General features: G+C 43.5%; 1 protein-coding gene and 1 pseudogene across 1 annotated transcript; both read right to left on the reverse strand.

The window, feature by feature from the left end:
* Positions 1 to 3,151: 3,151 nt before the first annotated feature.
* On the reverse strand, positions 3,152 to 6,170 carry LOC136525341 (uncharacterized). The gene is made up of 3 exons (XM_066518340.1): positions 5,892 to 6,170; positions 3,490 to 4,356; positions 3,152 to 3,382 (listed from the first exon to the last, which is right to left on the reverse strand). The coding sequence occupies exons 2-3, from the start codon at positions 4,340 to 4,342 to the stop codon at positions 3,336 to 3,338; spliced, it is 900 nt and encodes a 299-aa protein (XP_066374437.1). The 5' UTR covers positions 4,343 to 4,356; positions 5,892 to 6,170; the 3' UTR covers positions 3,152 to 3,335.
* Positions 6,171 to 6,372: 202 nt separating this feature from the next.
* Positions 6,373 to 8,025, reverse strand: LOC136527970 (NADPH HC-toxin reductase 1-like; annotated as a pseudogene).
* Positions 8,026 to 20,036: the final 12,011 nt, after the last annotated feature.

Here is a 20,036-nt window from a genome sequence, read left to right on the forward strand (position 1 = left end):
CACTGTTACTTTTATCTTTAAACTTTAAACTTCAATCCTTTCATCATTAATCATTTCTTCACAGATGATGCATAGAGCATGTTTCATCGTCACGGTCAATCGCCGATAGATTTAACAGCTACAATGCACGTCTCTAATCTGAAATAGTTAATTTAACTTTTGGGCCCTTTATAGTCCAGGAATCATAGGCTTTCCCTTAAACCCATGCCGGCTACATGTTCTCTAAACACGTTGGGTGGTAAGCCTTTTGTAAGCGGATCCGCGAGCATCTTTTCGGTACTTATATGCTTAAGACTTATCATTTGATCCCGGACTTTATCCTTCACAACATAATACTTTATGTCAATATGTTTGGCAGCACCACTTGACCTATTGTTGTGAGCATACTGTACTGCTGGATTATTATCGTAGTATAACTTCAGTGGTCTATTGATGTCGTCAACCACCTTCAAACCGGGTATGAACTTCTTTAGCCAGTTCACCTGCCCCGTTGCCTTATAACATGCTACAAACTCGGCATACATTGTGGACGATGTAGTGACGGTTTGCTTTGAGCTTTTCCATGAAATAGCTCCCCCTGCGAGAGTAAACACATATCCTGACGTGGATTTTCTATTATCTCCCGCATAATCAGAATCTGAATATCCCACTATATGGAGTGAATCAGATCTTCTATACGTCATCATGAGGCCTTTCGTTCCTTGCAAATAACGCAAGACTTTCTTTACCAATTTCCAGTGTTCTATTCCAGGATTGCTCTGGAATCTGCCAAGTAACCCGGTAACAAATGCCAAGTCAGGGCGCGTACACACTTGAGCATATTGCAAGCTTCCGACAGCTGAAGCATATGGAACCACTTTCATTTGATCGATCTCATATTGGTTCCTGGGGCATTGAAAATCCCCATATTTGTCGCCCTTGACTATAGGAGCAGGTGAGGGACTATATTTGTGCATACTGAATTTCTTTAAGACTTTTTCTATGTATGCCTTTTGTGACAGTCCTAATACCCCTTTACTTCTATCTCGGTGAATCTCGATCCCTAGAACGAACGAAGCTTCACCAAGATCTTTCATATCAAATTTTGAGGATAAAAACTTCTTTGTTTCCAGTAGTAGACTGACATCACTACTACCAAGTAAGATATCATCCACATACAGGACAAGGAAGATAAACTTCCCATTCTTAAACTTTGCGTAGACACAATTGTCCTTAACATTATCTTTAAACCCAAAATTCTTTATTGTTTGATCAAACTTCAAGTACCACTGTCTTGAAGCTTGTTTTAATCCATAAATGGATTTCTTTAGGCGGCATCCCAAACGTTCTTTTCCTTCCATGACAAAACCTTTCGGTTGTGCCATGTAAACATTTTCCTCTAAGTCTCCGTTGAGAAATGCCATCTTTATATCCATCTGATGTAATTCCAAATCGTAATGTGCCACTAATGCCATTATGATTCTGAAGGAATCCTTACACAAGACTGAAGAAAAGGTCTCATTGTAATCAATCCCTTCTCTTTATGTAAAGCCTTTTGCCACAAGTCGGGCTTTATATCTTTCTATATTCCCTTGAGAGTCAAGTTTTGTTTTGTAGACCCATTTACAGCCTACTGTTTTGGCTCCTTTAGGAATTATCTCCAAATCCCAAACTTTATTTGCATTCATTGATCTCATCTCATCTTCTATGGCTTCAAGCCACTTTGATGAATGATCACTTTTCACGGCTTCTTCAAATGAGGTGAGATCATCCTCCATTTGAAATTCTTCAGTGTTGTACACTTCATAATCAGCAGGAATAGCTGATTTTCTAACTCTTTGAGACCTTCTAGGGGCCTCCTCAATTGGCACATTTTCTGTTTGAGGCTATTGTTGATCCCCCTCATGTGTGGCAATAGGTTCTATAGGATCCTGAGGCACAGGTTCCTCATCATCATTCATTGTTGCCACAGGCGGGATAACAATAGGTGCTGGCACCACAGTGTCTTGTACTATCGGTGCGGCAACAGCAGGTAGTGAGAAAAATGGCTCATGAATGATCGCAGTGGGTGCATACACCCGCTTCTCTTCAAGGTTAATTTCTCGAGCTACCATGCTCCCCCTAATCATTTCATCCTCTAGGAAGACAGCGTGTCTCGTTTCCACAAACTTTGTATGTCTGTTAGGACAGTAGAAACGAAAACCTTTTGACTTTTCTGGGTAGCCAATGATATGGCAACTCACTATTTTAGGATCTAGCTTCCCAATGTTTGGGTTAAAAACTTTAGCCTCAGCAGGGCTCCCCCACACACGCAAGTGGTTAAGTGAGGGTACTCTTCCTGTCCACAACTCATACGGTGTTTTGGACACCGACTTACTTGGTACTCTATTGAGAATATGAATGACGGTTTTAACGCCTCCATCCACAGACTCATCGGTAAAGTGGAGTAACTTATCATACTACGCACCATATCCATCAGGGTACGGTTACGCCTTTCAGCTACTCCATTCTGCTGAGGTTCACCCGGTGTTGAATACTGGGCGACTATATCATTATTCTATAAGAACCTTGCAAAAGGTCCAGGAACTTGTCCATATGGGGTATGCCAACCGTAGTACTCTCCCCCACGGTCAGACCTGACTATCTTAATCTTTAAATCATGCTGATTTTCAACTTCTGCTTTAAATATTTTGAATTTATCCAACGCTTCTGTTCTTTCTTTAATTGGATAAATGTAGCCAAACCGAGAGTAATCGTCTGTGAATGTTATGAAAGAATCATAACCATCCACACTTTTCACAGGAAAAGAACCACATATGTCTGTGTGAATAATCTATAGAATTCCTGCGCTTCGTTTGGCATCTTTCTTAATTTTCTTTAGATACTTTCCTTTTATGCAATCTCTACATTGTTCTATATCTGAGAGCTCTAATGGAGGAAGAATATCATTCTTAACTAGTCTTTCTATTCCCCCCCTCGAAATATGGCCTAAACGACAGTGCCATAATTTCGACAACGCATCGTGAGCTCTCTTTCGTTTTCTGTTTCCATTGTTCGATGAGGATACATTTTCATTCACATCACATACGGAATTCACATTTTCACGAAGTGATAACAAATAAAGCTCGTCTTGTCGGAAGGCAAGACCAACACATTTATTATTAAACAATATCTGACATTTGCCATTTCCAAAATAGCAATCATAACCATCATGGTCCAACTTTGATATACTAATCAAGTTTCTTTGCAAAGAAGGTACATAAAGAACATCTCTAAGAAAAATTATGAAGCCATCAGCAAGCTCTAGAGGAAGATCGCCAACGGCCTCAACATCTGCTTGTTCTCCATTTGCGACTTTAATGAAACTTTCGCTTCTTTGCAAAGTTCTCATCGAACGGAATCCCTGTAATGAATTAGCAACATGAATAGTTGCACCTGAATCAATCCACCAAGTAGATTTTAAAAACTTTACATACAAGGATTCATTTACAAATGTAATGATGTTCTCACCTTTATTTTTCATAATCATCTTTAAGAAATCGGGACAATTCTTTTTATAATGTCCCGTCTTCTTAAAGTAGAGACGCTGGTCTTTATCCACTGAAAATTGCTTGTTCTGAGACTGTTGCATGGGACCTTTTTCAGATGACTTGGAGGAAGAGCTGTTATTATAGTTCTTTTTCTTATCTTTTAGGTAGTTGACAGTACCACCCTGTGAAACTTTTATCCTTTCCTCCTCCTGCACACACATGGCTATGAGCTTTTCTAAATCCCATTTTTCAGGCTGTATGTTGTAATTAACAACAAAGGTGTCAAATTCTTTGGGCAAGGAAGCAAAAATCAAATGAATAAGAAACTCATCCTTGAGTGCCAAATCCATTGGTTTGAGCTTAGATGCTATATTGCTCATTCTCAGTATGTGCTCTCTAATGCCACTGCCGCCACCAGAGTACCTTTCTGTAACCAGCTGCTTGATCAGCTGGGTTGCATATGTCTTTGAAGAGCCATTGAACTGACTCTTTATTCTTTCTAGGTACTTTGTGACCGTGTCACAGTCTGGAATTGAGCCCACAATAGCAGGCTCAATCGTGTTCTTTATCACTGTCAAACACTTCTTATTGGCAGCGACCCATTTTCTATGCTCAAGGTCATAGGACATCTTTACGGGAGCAAAATCCCGCTCTCTGTTCTGCCATGCAGCATCAGTCTCATCTGTCTCCCTCACCGGTGCCACAGGTTCTCTGGGGCACGGTGTGGTGATAACCCAGTCCACCTCAGCGAGGATGAAAGTCAGGTCTATCTTTTTCTTCCACTCAATATAGTTATCACCTTTTAGAGTGGGGATCTCTTTGATATAACTCATCAAGTTGTATCCTCCTGAAAACATAATTCAAATAGTGTGAGAACACAAATAATAACAACAATAATTGCATGTCTTAGTTTAACGTTGGTCAAAATTAAAACATACAATTATTTTATACATTAAATCTACATCACCGTTGGGCAGAAATAGAAATAATGCATAATCATTAAAATTATAATATTACTATTAACAAAGTTGGTCAGAAAATAACAATATCATAATCAACTCATATTTATCTCTTGGCTCTTAAAATCAAATTCTCCCGTTGGTTCGAATTTAATTAAAAGTCCATAATTACTTTAAATACGCAGCGGAAACATTAACATTCAATAATTATTTTCCTATTTTCCAGAAGCAACTTTACTATTTACTGAACAAAAAATATCGTTGGATAAATTTTGTACAGAAAATTATCATAAAAATTCAATTCAAATTAATCAAATTGTTTTCTGGAAAATAAGAAAATCAAAAAACTGTGACTTTACTGTTTGATTGGCATTTCGGCCCGATCCAGCAGCAATGCTCCCGGCCCAGAGCAGCGCAACCGGCCCACGGCCGACGGCTGCAGCGGCTATCAGCGCGCTCCCCGGCGCCCAGGCCGTAACCTGGGCCTGGGCCGGGATTTCGGCCGAGCAGCATCGCCCGCCTAGGCCAAAAGAGGCCCGAGCCCTCCTGGCCGTTGATCTCAGATCGACGGTTCTCCTCGCTTTTCGGCCGGATAAAAAACGCCCCGGCCGCACCCCTCCAGAAACCCTAGGTTCATTTCACGCGCACACTCTCTCTCTTCGCCTCACTGCTCTCCCCTTCTCTCCTCAGTGAATCACCGAGCGAGCAACCATGGCGAAGCAGCGAGGTCCCGGCGCCATCGCCGGCCCCCTCGCCGGCGTGCATGCTCCCCAGCGGGTGAGCGCGCCGCCGTCGAGCGGCCTGGCCGCGGCGCCCCTATGGCCGGATCCCAGCGAGCCGTGCCCCCTTCGGCCAGCCTTTCTTTTCCCCGCGCGCCGGTGTGACTGCAGTGCCGCGCAGACGTCGAGGTAGGCCATCCCGTTTCCTCTTTCTTTTGATTGATTCGTTTGTTCGGATTTGACCCGATTTGCCGATTAGGGTTAGGGTTTGCTTTTCCGATTTGAAATCGGTTCTTTTCCCTTCTCAGCCAGTCACCGAGCGGACGCCGGATCCCGGCGAGCTATGCCCCCAGCCGGCCTATCTTTTCCCCACGCGCCGGCGTGACTGCAGTGCCACGCAAACGCGAGGTAGGCTACCCTTTTCCCTTTCTTCCCCTTCCTGGATTAGGGTTAGGGTTTGGATAGTTTTTCCCCCCGATTTGATTTCTTCTCGGGTAACTTTTCTTTTCTTTTCCCGAACCCGATCTAGGGTTAGGGTTCGATTTCTTTTTTTTTCCCGATCCAGATCTACCGCTAGAAAAAGGCTCCGATACCATTGTTTGTTCTGAGGATCGACTAGGGTAGATCTAGGCGGTTTGCTGTTGAACATGATGAACTAGAACAAGCAGAGAGTGGGAGAAAGGAGAGGGGTGCTGGTGATGAACCTGAGCCTTCGGAGGAATTCGTTGATGGAGGCAGCACATGGGCAGCGACGGGTGGAGTAGAGGTTGCACGGACGTCGATGCAGTGCAGACGGATGGCGTAGCAGTTACGACGGCGAAGTCGGTGGAGCTTCCCGTCGCTGGCTTCGCGCCCTCTTAGATCGGTCTAGGGTTTGTCGGTGGGTTTGCGGCTCACAGTGAACCTCGTGCTTTGAGCCGCCGGCCCCACCTCTTTATATAGCGCAGTGCGACGGGGGCCCACCAACCATTTAGGGTTGGACGCCTCCGATCAGAGCGCGTGACCAAGGTCCAATAGACCGTTGGACTTATTGGTTGGGAGATCACTGTCTCAGCGGAGGCCGCGACATGGGATGTCTCCAGCTTTGTTTTGATTGATACTTTATAGTGGAGATTAATTCTCTTAGAAAAAGAATGCACACTCATGCTCCGTGCTAGTTGGAACAGGTAAAATGCAGAACGCGAATCATAAGCATTTCCAATTTATTCAGTTCCATGCTGAACACCGACAAATGGCAGATGACAGTACACTATTTGTTGCTGTCATTCTTGCACACTGAGCTTAGATGCGTCGAGGATGCCCAATCTCACTGCGCAGTCGATGCTGCCGTCCAGTATATCTCCTCCATCCCGTACTTGTATCTGAACCCCAGCTCGCCCAGCTTGTCACTGTGCGCTTGCACGCTCGGCGACACCTCCGTCCTGACACCAATTCAATCGAAAATTTTACGACAAATCATATTGCCACATTGCTTGCCAGATTAAGAACAATTCAAGAAACAATCCATGGCCGTCCTTGGCAGGATGTTAGTGGGCAAACAAAGGCTCGCCCTTTGCGGATGTCGAGGTGTGGGTACTTGGCGGCGAAGTGCCCGACGACGTCGCCGAACGTCGGGTACGCGGCGGCGCAGAGGAACCTGCCGGCCATGGCCGGCCGCTCCATGCAGAAGACCAGCGCGTCGCAGACGTCGTCCACGTGAGTCACCGGCACCGAGCCAGCCAGCGGCTGCAGCAGCCTCAGCGCCGCGAGGAGGCGCTCGTCACCGGTCACCGGCGACACGAGGCACTCCAGGGAGAACGTGGCGTGGCCCTGAGCGCGTCGCCGGCCACGACGGAGCAGGGCACCGTGACCACCTCGAACGCCGGGCTCTCGACGGCGTTGTAGGCAAGCAGCTCCTTCTCCGACACCAGCTTCGACAGGACGTACTCCTGCAGGTGATGGGGTACAAACTTGTCATCGCCGTGGGTTACGACTTCAGAAATCGTCGATTTGGAGCAGGACTAAGAACCAGTTGCACACGTCGAAATCTGCGTTCCGGAGAGGGTATCGACGTCGAGCGGCATCCAGCAGGATTCGTCGACGGCGTCTTTGAACCCGGTGGAGTCCTCCTTGAGCGGCGAGCACGCCACCATGCTGCCGGTGTGGATCACGCGCTTCACCGTCCCGGAATCCTCGCACTGCCGGAGGATCACCCGCGCCGCGTCCAGAGCTGCCTCCGCCGTGCTCTTGTACTGCACGCGTGTGCCGTGTGCCGGCCAAGCGCAAAAGAAGTTCTTTTAAAGAGCTCACTGATCTTCTTCATCGAAGGAGCATCCGGTAATTCGGGCGCGCTGTTCTCACCTTGGTGCTAGCGGCGTCGTGCTGCAGCGGCGTGGCGACGAGGAAGACGAACTGGCACCCGGCCACCCGGTGATGGCCGGCGCGAACGTGGCCGCGTCATAGAGGTCGGCCTCGAACAGCACCAGACGCCCGGACTCCGCCGCGCCGGGGACTAGCCGCCGGAGCAACCCCGACTTCTCCTCGTGCCCTGCAATCAATTATGCCGTAATCCGTCACCGTAATACGCCAAAGCAGAGCATAGTATCAATTAGCACGAGGAGATTAATCAGTGGATCGATCTGCGCGCGTGAGTGCAAACCGATGTTCCGCAGCGTGGCGTGGACGGTGTATCCTCTCTCGAGGAGCTTCTTGACGAGCCAGGAGCCGATGAACCCGGCGCCACCGGTGACGCACACCCGCACTCCATTGCTGCTGGTGTTCTTGTTCGTCTTCTCCATTGGTGCCAAGCACAAGGGACCTGACCACTTGCGGAGAAGATAAGCTATCTGACAGCTTGAGTTGGCACATTTGACCTTTCACACTAAGAAGTACAGTACAGATGAATAATCTATTGAAAAAAGTCTACTTAACCTCCACCTTTCATACATGGTCTACTTGTAACACCTCTGGTGTTTTGACCTAGCACTAAAACTTGACATGTCATCATATGCATTGCAAAGCATTCATAAAGTAGAAAATTTTGAATACATTCACTAAATCAGCTTTATTTCATAAGTTGTTATTTTATGTGTGATGTGATTCAAACTTAAAATAAAGATCATGAACACAAGGGTCAAAGTTCATGTGATCATATGAGGCCATGTGTCATTTAACTCAAATAACCCTAATGGACCATGTTACTGGTCAAAAATCAAAGTTAAAGTAAAAGGTAAACAAATCAAATTTGAATTCAAATTCAAATCATAAAAGTCCTTTTTGCCCCTTTTGTCTAATTCAAAATCTATTTGGAATTTGGGGTTGTGGCAAAAAGCAAAGTTGAAGATTATTTTATAAGGATCAACTTTGGTATTTAAAGTTTTTAAAGTTTACATCTAAAATTTGGAGTAATTTTGAAATGATTCAAATGCTCAAATGCACCCCAAATTCAAATTTCAAAATAGAGGCAGAATTTGAAAACGTTCCTTGAAGCAAAGTTGTAGAGTTTGAAAAGTTGAGCAACTTTCATTTTTGGAGATTTTCAACTTCTTTAGAAAACTTGTGAGTAATTTGCAAAATTGACGTAGTGGCAATTCTGTAAATACTTCAAAATTGAAAAAAACAGCCGAGCGCCACCTCTCTGCTTGCCGCCGGCGCCACGCGGTTGTCGCCGTCGATCAATTTGCGCCGCTTCCTCGCGCGTTGACACGCAGCCGGCACCGTGGTGAGCTCGGGCGTGCGATGTCGACGCCGGGCAACCCCTTCCCGGCTATAAATAGCAGCAGCCACCGCCGTCGTCCCCGTTTTTCCCCTCTGCTCTGCTCCGCCGCTCACCGTAGCCACCGTCAAGCCGCGTTCGTCGTGCACAGCTACGCCAACGCGATCGCCTCGGTCTTGCGCTTCTCTACGGCTTGCTCACGTCGCTTGGGTTGGCCGGAATTGCCCGGCGCAACGTCTTCTTCCCCGAGACCGGCCGGAGCTCCGCCACCATCGACTCGACGTGGCCAGACTGTTCCCGGCCATCTCCGTCTTCACCAAACGCACCGGCGTGATCGTGGTGAGCTACTGAACGCGATACTCGCTTTGTTTTAGACTCTACTACACCGTTACTGGGGTTATGCCGTGCGCCGTCGTGCCCAAGCCGCCATGGCCGATGTGGAGCCTTCTCCGGTGCGCCTTCTGCCGATCTGAGGGCTAGGATGGGTTCGTAGGAATGTGTAGATCATTTGAGTGCGGTCTGCCTCGCCGAAGCATCACCGTCGGCGCATTTTGGGCCGGCCAGCGATGGCAGCGCCGCCGTGACCTGTATGTGTCACTGACGAGTGGGGTCGGGCTGTCAGTGAGAAAGAAGGAGAAGAACAGTGAGGTTTTATTATTTTCTGATTTTGAATACTGCTGAATCTTTGGAAATTTGTAGGAAGATAATCATAGCTCCAAAAATTCTAAAAATTTTTGTGTAGCTTCTATACATGTTCTAGTATGGTTCAAAAATTTGAAACTTGAAATTTGAATAAATTTTTAATGTTCAAATATTCAGTCCATTAATTGATAAATGTAATTTCTATGATTTTTGTAGGCCACTGTATAATTCCAAAAATTATGAAATTTATTTTGGTACACTAATTTGTCATGAGGAAGCTTACATAAAATTTTTAGGTCATTTGGAACAAGTTTATTTTTGGGCTTATTTCCAAAATTAATTCTAAAAAATAAACAAAGCAACCCCTAAGTGTTTGATTAGTGTTTGATCTTGCTTTGATCATGTTTTGTGACTAGTAGGGTTTCAAGATCAGTTTGGTCAAATCACATGTGTGGTTCTTAACGGTAGAATTGCAAGTTGGTTTTGTTGGCTTACAACTGTACTGTGAAGGAGAGTCGTATTCAAGGTGTTCTTACATGTCATGTACCATGAAAGCATCATGTTTACATTATCATCATGTTAAAGCATATGTATCATTTTGTGTAGAACCCAAGAGTGAAACAATTCTAGTTGAGCAAGTTCTGAAAGAATCCCCGGTTGTCACGGAATTTGATATTTGTGGTACTGATCCGGAACCTGAGGTCGTCAACGAAGGCAAGCCCCGGTTTAAGCATTAAACCATTACCTTGATTACTTTGGAAAGTTTATCACCTATGTTACTTATTGCGTTAAGTTGATTAATTCAAATGTTACCTACTTGATGCATTGCCTACCTTGTTAATTGTTTACCATCCTTGATGATGATTTCATTTACAATGGCGTAGAATGCTTAGTATGCTTTATAGTAGGCTTTCAAAGTAAAAGTTTTGATACACTCAAAGATGGCATACTGGCCAAAGAAAGAAAGAAGATAGAATGAACTATAGACTAGTCGGGTGACTTATCTTGAATGTTGGGTAATGTTGCCGACTATGTCGATTAAAGGCCACTCATTGTGGATCTTCTGAACGAGATACTTTGTGGTATTGGTCATATACTCCAGTAAGCCTACTTTGGCTAATCCAATACTAAGACGAATGCACACGCACTGGGAGTGGAGAGATGGCGGGAGTAGCGTGTACCCTTGTGGCTAGAATGTGGCTGGATTTGAGGTGTGTTGTGCTCTCGGGTGGCGTGGAGACGGCTTAGTATAGGAGGATCTAGTAGCGAGGTTGATGTATGCAAGATTAAGTTCTACATATATCGTGTGATAAGGAATCCCTAGCTGGGACTTGAATCAATTCGAATTGCCAGTGCTCCGCAGATATGGAGACTCGATTCATTACAGAAGCAATGCAGGACTGGTGAATTACTAAAACTTGAGAAAAGGAATGGAATGAGAAGGGTTGGAACATAGGATATGAACACTTAGTTTGATATAATGAACTAAGAAGACTTAGGGGATAAAAACTTGAAAATAGGATCAAGAATAGTAAGCTTTTGGTAAAGAACTTTTGAATCTTGCTACATCCTTACCTTGCCCCAACACCTGCATCCCTAAAGTCCTTCACCCCTTTTTACGTCGGGTCAGTCTTGTTGGGTACTTTTGCACTTAGGATTTGTTAACCCTTGTTGCAGGTGAGTCACATGCACAGGCTTGTTTTGGTCCCTACTGCATGTCTGTGTTTGAAGTCGATGACGATGAGGAATGATGAATGGCCTTTGGACAAGGCACTAGTTTGTGTGAAATAAATAATGTTAATGTAATATTATCCCGCTACTATGGTTGTATGACACTTATGGTATTGTAAGTTTGAAAACAACTGGTTTGTAAACTATGTTATCTTAAGACTTCCGCTATCTTTTACTCTGATGTATATATTTGAATAAACTGTTGTAATCTATAATGTCTGTGATTGAGATCCTGTTTGAAAAGAGAATTGTAGATGATTCGGGTTTCCTGAGGACACCTGACAGACCTGTTGAGTTGTTGGAAACTCATGTACGCTATCCGAGGTCTGTCAAGACAACGATAGGTGCACGTGGGCCCGATTTCTTAGAAGGTTCTGCCACAGCTGGTATCAGAGCAGTTCCCATCTAAGATCATTGTATGTTACTTTGGAAAAACCTTCAAATTGATTTGGATCAAAGAAAGTAAACTTGATATTTTAAAGTTCAAATTTCTTTCTTCTTACCTTTTGATCTAGACTCAATCCTATCTTATTTGAAAGTTCATGGCGGATAATATGATTAGGTTTGTCCTATGTATTTAAAATCTAGTACTTCTGATTATATAAATCTTTTGTACCTAGATTCGTAAGATCGATTCATGCATCATGCTTGAACAACTTGCATAATAATTCCCCTTAAGAAGTGGTTGGGTAAGTAATGTCAATCCCATTCTTGCTAACCTCCGTTATCCTCAAGCTATTCTTATAGTCCTACCCTAAATTCTACAGGCTATGGCAAAGACCAAGGTAACCACATGTAAGTCCACATGACCTCATAGAGTCCCTCGTCACCAGTTGGCACCATGAAACCATGAGCTTGGTGAAGGAAGTCCCAAGACCCTAGGAGATGAAGGATCTTCAAGCAATCCCGCCAACATCGAGAACCTTACCAAGGAGCTCAACACTCTTCGTTGAGCTCATGCCAAAGATCAAGAGGAGCTGGCGGAAATGTAAAGGGGTATCACCATGACCATGGAGTTGCGGAATGAAGCCTGGACACGAGATGATGCGGCCAATGAACGCATCCATGAGTTGGAGTTCTGCGTAGAGGACCTAGAGATGGACAATGCCATTCTTCATGAGAATGTCCACATGCTGTACGCTCAACTTCATCCTCCTCATGGGGATAGTGAAGTTATAGATGAAGAAATGATTGTAGCTCTAGGAGAAGTCGAGAATGAAGAAGAGGAGGAGGATCCTGAGGAGTTAGGGTACTTCTCAGATGAAGATGAGGTTTCATCCGGTATGGGCACGGACGCCGATGACTGAGAGCTCGGAGTAGTAATAGTTCCTTTACTGCTTTCCTAGTAAACTAGGGTTGTCTTGTGGGATACAAGACATGTAATTTAAATAAGTAACCCTTTGTAGCATGAAACCTTTTAACTGCTTTCAATAAATAATAATGTAAGTAAACGTGTTTCTCTAATAGATGCCTCGTCCTATCACCCGAACTGGTGCTAGTGGCTCGCATGACGATGATGAGTACCCAAATCCTCCACCAATGCCTTCGACTATGGCAGATGCCATAACCGCACTCGTCAATGCAATGGCAGAGAATGCTAGGTTGTTAAGGGAATTGGCACAGAACCAACAGGCACCATACCCTAATCGTGGTCATCGTAATAATGAAAATGACGAGTCAACCTATGTTGATTTTACTGACACACGTCCGCCTGTGTTTTCTAAGGCAGAAGAGCCTTTAGAAGCTGATGATTGGCTTAGGACAATAGAACAAAAGTTTGAGCTGATTCACTGTACCGAGATACAGAAACCAAGGTTTGCGGCACAGCAACTCCGAGGAGCTGCTGGTGCCTGGTGGGCAAATTTGGTAGCAGTATAGCCCGCTGGTCACCAAATCACCTGGAGGGAGTTTAAGGATGCCTTCTAGGCACACTATATTCTAAGTGGTGTAATGACCATGAAGTTAGAAGAGTTCTTGGCTCTTAAGCAAGGGGAGCACCCGATGATGCATTATGTTGGGCGCTTCAATCACCTGTCGCAGTATGCTATAGAGTATGTGAATACCGACAGAAAGAAGAAGAATCATTTTCTTAGAGGCCTGAACACTAAACTTCAGACCATGATGACAACTTGTGGTAACGCAACTTATCATGAGACAATCAACATTGCTATCGCTTCAGAGGAGAATTACCGCCGACACAAGGAGGCGAAGAAAAAGAAAATATCTGCTTCCAGATCATCGAGTGGAAAGCATCAAAAGATAGTCTACCATCCTCAGAATCATGGCCGTGCACCATTCCGCCCACAACAAGGCCAAGGAAGGTAGCAAATCTTTATTCGCCCTGCAACTAATATGCCTTATCTTCATCAAGCACCGCAGCAGCAAAATAATACAAATAATGTAAACCGCAATGCTACTCCCTAGAATCACAATTATCCATGCTATAATTGTGGTAAACCCAGACACTTTTCCTGAGAATGTCCGTATCCTAGGAAGAACAATCCTAATGCACCCAAAGCCCCGGTTACTCAAGCTTAGAATCAGTACAAGGGCAATGCTCAGAATAGTCAGAAGGGTCAGGCTGAGAAGAAAACTGGAAGGGTCTTCTATACTCAGGTGGAATCTATTCCAGAAGGAGAACCAGTAATGATGGGTATGTTTCCCATTGCTAAGCATCCTGCAATTACCTTATTTGATTCTGGTGCATCCCATACATTCATCAATCGTACATTTATTGTGAAGCATGGGATAGCTATTGGGGAAACAAAAGAACCGTATCATATACAGTTGCCCGGGGGACAAATCTGTATAAGGGAGGTAGTTCAGCATGTACCTATTGATTTAGGAGGTTATGAGTTCCCTACCAATATGTTGATATTAAAGGATCAAGATATAGATGTGATCCTTAGTATGAACTGGTTAACCCAACACGGGGCTATCATAGATGTCCTGCGTAGAACCATAAGGATAAATGCACCTGACAGCAAAACCCAACTTCTCATCCAACTTCCCTTTCCTAAGAGTACAGTGGAAACAGTCTGTGCTACTATTGTTGAAGAAGCCGAGAAAATTTCAGTGGTATGTGAGTTTATGGATGTCTTTCCTGATGATCTGCCTGGTCTGCCACCAGACCAAGATGTAGAGTTTAGAATTGATCTGAAACCAGGAACAGCACCAGTGTCCAGAAGAGCATATAGGATGCCACCCAAAGAACTAGCAGAATTAAAAATGCAACTACAGGAGTTGTTAGACAAGGGTTTCATTCAACCTAGTTCATCACCTTGGGGATGCCCTGCTATCTTCGTGAAGAAGAAGGACCAAACCTTAAGGTTATGTGTTGACTATCGGCCATTAAATGAAGTCACCATAAAGAACAAATACCCCTTACCCTGAATTGATTTGCTTTTTGACTAACTTGCGGGAGCTAAGGTGTTCTCAAAGATAGACTTGAGATCAGGCTATCACCAGATTAAGATCAGACGAGAAGATGTGCCGAAGACAGCATTTACTACCCGATATGGTCTATATGAGTATCTAGTCATGTCTTTTGGGCTGACCAATGCCCCGACTCATTTTATGTACCTGATGAACTCAGTTTTCATGCTCGAGTTGGATAAGTTTGCCATGGTATTTATTGATGACATTCTTATCTATTCTAAGAGCAAAGAGAAACATGCGGAACATCTCCGTATTGTTCTACAAAGGTTAAGAGACCATCAATTATATGCCAAATTCAGTAAATGTGCATTTTGGTTGGAGGAAGTACAATTTCTAGGTCATGTGCTATCAGCTAGTGGAATAGTTGTTGATCCGAGCAAGGTAGAAGAAGTCCTTAACTGGAAAGCACCTACCACAGTTCATTAAGTTCGTAGTTTTCTGGGGTTGGCAGGGTATTATCGTCGGTTCATCCCTGACTTCTCTAGAATTGCGAAGCCAATTACTGGACTGCTGAAAAATCAAACTAAGTTTGTATGGTCAACAGAATGTGAGAAAGCCTTTCAGACATTGAAGAAATTGCTAACAACTGCACCAGTATTATCACAACCGGATATCGAGAGGCCGTTTGATATCTATTGTGATGCATTTGTAATTGGTATTGGCTGTGTTCTTATGCAAGAAGGCAGAGTTATAGCATACGCTTCCAGGCAACTCAAGAAGCATGAAGAACATTATCCCACCCATGACCTTGAATTAGCTACTGTTGTTCATGCACTCAAGATTTGACGACATTATTTATTGGGCAATATATGTCATATCTATACGGATCACAAAAGTTTGAAATATATCTTCACTCAGTCAGAGTTGAATATGAGGCAAAGAAAATGGTTAGAACTTATCAAAGATTATGACTTAGAAGTGCATTATCATCCGGGCAAGGCTAATGTGGTTGCCGATGCCCTGAGTCGCAAGAGTCATTGTCATTGTCTGATTGTAGAACCTATGCAACGAACATTGTGTCAAGAGATGGAGCATCTGAATTTACAAATTATAGAACAAGGTTCCCTGTCCAATATTGCAGTTGAGTCCACTATCAAAGATCAGATCATTGCTGCTCAACGGAAAAGTAAGGGCATAGCCCATATCAAGGACAAAGTCAGATCTGGAAAACTAACATGTTTCAAGATTGATGAATCAGATGTCGCATGGTTCAAGGATAGATTGGTAGTACCCAAAAATCCGGAGCTGCGAAAGCAGATTCTTGATGAAGCTCATTCTACAAGATACTCTATTCATCCAGGAAGCAACAAAATGTATCATGATCTGAGAAAGAGATATTGGTGGACCAAAATGAAAATAGAAATAGCTCAATATGTGGCCAAGTGTGATGTTTGTCAGAGAGTCAAAGCGGTTCACATGAAGACTGCAGGTCCATTACATTCATTGCCAGTTCTATCTTGGAAGTGGGAAGATATTTGTATGGACTTCATCGTGGGATTGCCTAGGACATCTGCAGGCTACAATTCAATATGGGTTATTATTGATTGCCTAACCAAGATAGCTCATTTCTTACCAGTCAGAGATAAATATTGAGCGGAATAGTACGCAAAGCTTTATCTTGATAGAATCTTCAGTCTGCATGGGGCACCCAAGACCATTGTCTCTAACAGAGGGTCATTATTCATATCCAAGTTTTGGAAAAGTCTACATGAGTCTTCAGAACCAAACTTATCCGTAGTTCTGCTTATCATCCGCAAACAAATGGACAGACTGAGAGAGTAAATCAAATTCTTGAAGATATGTTAAGAGCATGTGTCCTTTCCTATGGTGCTAAATGGGATGAATGCCTTCCCTTAGCTGAATTCTCATATAATAATAGCCATCAAGAGAGTATTAAAATGGCACCATTCAAAGCATTGTATGGCCGTAGATGCCAGACACCTTTAAATTGGTCAGAAGCTGGAGAACGTTGGTTCTTTGGACCGGATGTGGTCAAGGAAGCTGAAGAGAAAGTTAAACTAATACAAGCTAATATGAAGGTAGCTCAATTCCGACAGAAAAGCTATGCTGATAAGAGGAGACGACCGCTAGAATTCAAAGTGGGAGATCATGTCTACCTCAAGGTATCGCCGATGAAAGGAGTTCATCGATTTGGGATTCGGGGAAAATTGGCGCCCCATTATGTCGGTCCTTTTCAAATCCAACAACGATGTGGACCAGTCGCCTATCGCGTCAAGCTACCAGATCATATGTCAGTTGTGCATGATATCTTCCATGTATCTCAGTTAAAGAAGTGTCTTCAAGTACCTGACCAAGTGATCGACTTTGGTGATGTAGAACTAGAACCTGATTTGACTTATGCCGAGTACCCCATTAGAGTCTTAGATCAGAAAGATCAAGTCACTCGAAGACATACAATCAAGTTCTACAAAGTACAATGGAATCAACACACTGAAGATGAAGCTACTTGGGAGTCTGAGGATTACTTAGAAGAAAACTTTCCTGACTTCTTCGCTTCTATCTAGTTGCAATACCTTGTCTATATTGTAACTTATCTCGTTTGTCAACAGAATGGAAAACCCCCTCACTAGCCTTTTGAATAAAGTTATGACGTGTTAGTTTGACACATTTCCTTTTCCATTACTTAGCCTTAGGTTTTAAATCTCGAGACGAGATTTTTTTAAGGGAGAAGGGTTGTAACACCTCTGGTGTTTTGACATAGCACTAAAACTTGACATGTCATCATATGCATTGCAAAGCATTCATAAAGTAGAAAATTTTGAATGCATTCACTAAATAAGCTTTATTTCATAAGTTGTTATTTTATGTGTGGTGTGATTCAAACTTAAAATAAAGATCATGACCACAAGGGTCAAAGTTCATGTGATCATGTGAGGCCATGTGTCATTTGACTCAAATAACCCTAATGGACCATGTTACTGGTCAAAAATCAAAGTAAAAGTAAAAGGTAAACAAATCAAATTTGAATTCAAATCCAAATCATAAAAGTCCTTTTTGTCTCTTTTGTCTAATTCAAAATCCATTTGGAATTTGGGGTTATGGCAAAAAGCAAAGTTGAAGATTATTTTATAAGGATCAACTTTGGTGTTTAAAGTTTACATATAAAATTTGGAGTAATTTTGAAATGATTCAAATGCTCAAATGCAGCCTAAATTCAAATTTCAAAATGGAGGCAGAATTTGAAAATGTTCCTTGAAGCAAAGTTGTAGAGTTTGAAAAGTTGAGCAACTTTCATTTTTGGAGATTTTCAACTTCTTTAGAAAATTTGTGAGTAATTTGCAAAATTGACGCAGTGGCAATTCTGTAAATACTTCAAAATTGAAAAAAAAACAGCCGAGCGCCACCTCTCTGCTTGCTGCCGGCGCCACGCAGTTGTCGCCGCCGATCAATTTGTGCCGCTTCCTCGCGCGTTGACACGCAGCCGGCACCGTGGCGAGCTCGGGCGTGCGATGTCGACGCCGGGCAACCCCTTCCTGGCTATAAATAGCAGCAGCCACCGCCGTCGTCCCCGTTTTTCCCCTCTGCTCTGCTCCGCCGCTCACCGTAGCCACCGTCAAGCCGCGTCCGTCGTGCACAGCTATGCCAACGTGATCGCCTCGGTCTTGCGCTTCTCTATAGCTTGCTCACGTCGCTTGGGTTGGCCGGAATCGCCCAGCGCAATGTCTTCTTCCCCGAGACTGGCCGGAGCTCCGCCACCATCGACTCGACGTGGCCAGACTGTTCCCGACCGTCTCCGTCTTCACCAAACGCACCGGCATGATCGTGGTGAGCTACTGAACGCGATACTCGCTTTGTTTTAGACTCTACTGCACCGTTGCCGGGGTTATGCCGTGCGCCGTCGTGCCCAAGCCGCCATGGCCGGTGTGGAGCCTTCTCCGGTGCGCCTTCTGCCGATCTGAGGGCTAGGATGGGTTCGTAGGAATGTGTAGATCATTTGAGTGCGCATTTTGGGCTGGCCAGCATGGTAGTGCCGCCGTGACCTGTATGTGTCACTGACGAGTGGGGTCGGGCTGTCAGTGAGAAAGAAGGAGAAGAACAGTGAGGTTTTATTATTTTCTGATTTTGAATAGTGCTGAATCTTTGGAAATTTGTAGGAAGATAATCATAGCTCCAAAAATTCTGAAAATTTTTGTGTAGCTTCTGTACATGTTCTAGTATGGTTCAAAAATTTGAAACTTGAAATTTGAATAAATTTTTAATGTTCAAATATTCAGTCCATTAATTGATAAATGTAATTTCCATGATTTTTGTAGGCCACTGTATAATTCCAAAAATTATGAAATTTGTTTTGGTACACTAATTTGTCATGAGGAAGCTTATATAAAGTTTTGAGGTCATTTGGCACAAGTTTATGTTTGGGCTTATTTCTAAAATTAATTCAAAAAAATAAACAAAGCAAACCCTAAGTGTTTGATCTTGTTTTGATCATGTTTTGTGACTAGTAGGGTTTCAAGATCAGTTTGGTCAAATCACATGTGTGGTTCTTGACGGTAGAATTGCAAGTTGGTTTTGTTGGCTTACAACTATACCGTGAAGGAGAGTCGTATTCGAGGTGTTCTTACATTTCATGTACCGTGAAAGCATCATGTTTACATTATCATCATGTTAAAGCATATGTATCATTTCGTGTAGAACCCGAGAGTGAAACGATTCTAGTTGAGCAAGTTCTGAAAGAATCCCCGGTTGTCACGGGATTTGATATTTGTGGTACTCATCCGGAACCTGAGGTCGTCAACGAAGGCAAGCCCCGGTTTAAGCATTAAACCATTACCTTGATTACTTTGGAAAGTTTATCACCTATGTTACTTATTGCATTAAGTTGATTAATTCAAATGTTACCTACTTGATGCATTGCCTACCTTGTTAATTATTTACCATCCTTGATGATGATTTCATTTACAAAGGCGTAGAATGCTTAGTATGTTTTATAGTAGGCTTTCAAAGTAAAAGTTTTGATACACTCAAAGATGGCATACTGGCCAAAGAAAGAAAGAAGATAGAATGAACTATAGACTAGTCGGGTGACTTATCTTGAATGTTGGGTAATGTTGTCGACTATGTCGATTAAAGGCCACTCATTGTGGATCTTCTAAACGAGACACTTTGTAGTACTGGTCACATACTCCAATAAGCCTACTTCGGCTAATCCAATACTAAGACGAATGCCTACACACTAGGAGTGGAGAGATGGTGGGAGTAGCGTATACCCTCGTGGCTGAAATGTGGCCAGATTTGGAGAAAATTTCCTATTTGACACCAGAAATAATGTTGCTTTCTTATTTGACACCGAAACTGAAATTCTTTCCTATCTGTCCTTCACTCG

This window comes from Miscanthus floridulus, chromosome 19 (assembly GCF_019320115.1).
Source record: "Miscanthus floridulus cultivar M001 chromosome 19, ASM1932011v1, whole genome shotgun sequence".
Taxonomy (NCBI): domain Eukaryota; kingdom Viridiplantae; phylum Streptophyta; class Magnoliopsida; order Poales; family Poaceae; genus Miscanthus; species Miscanthus floridulus.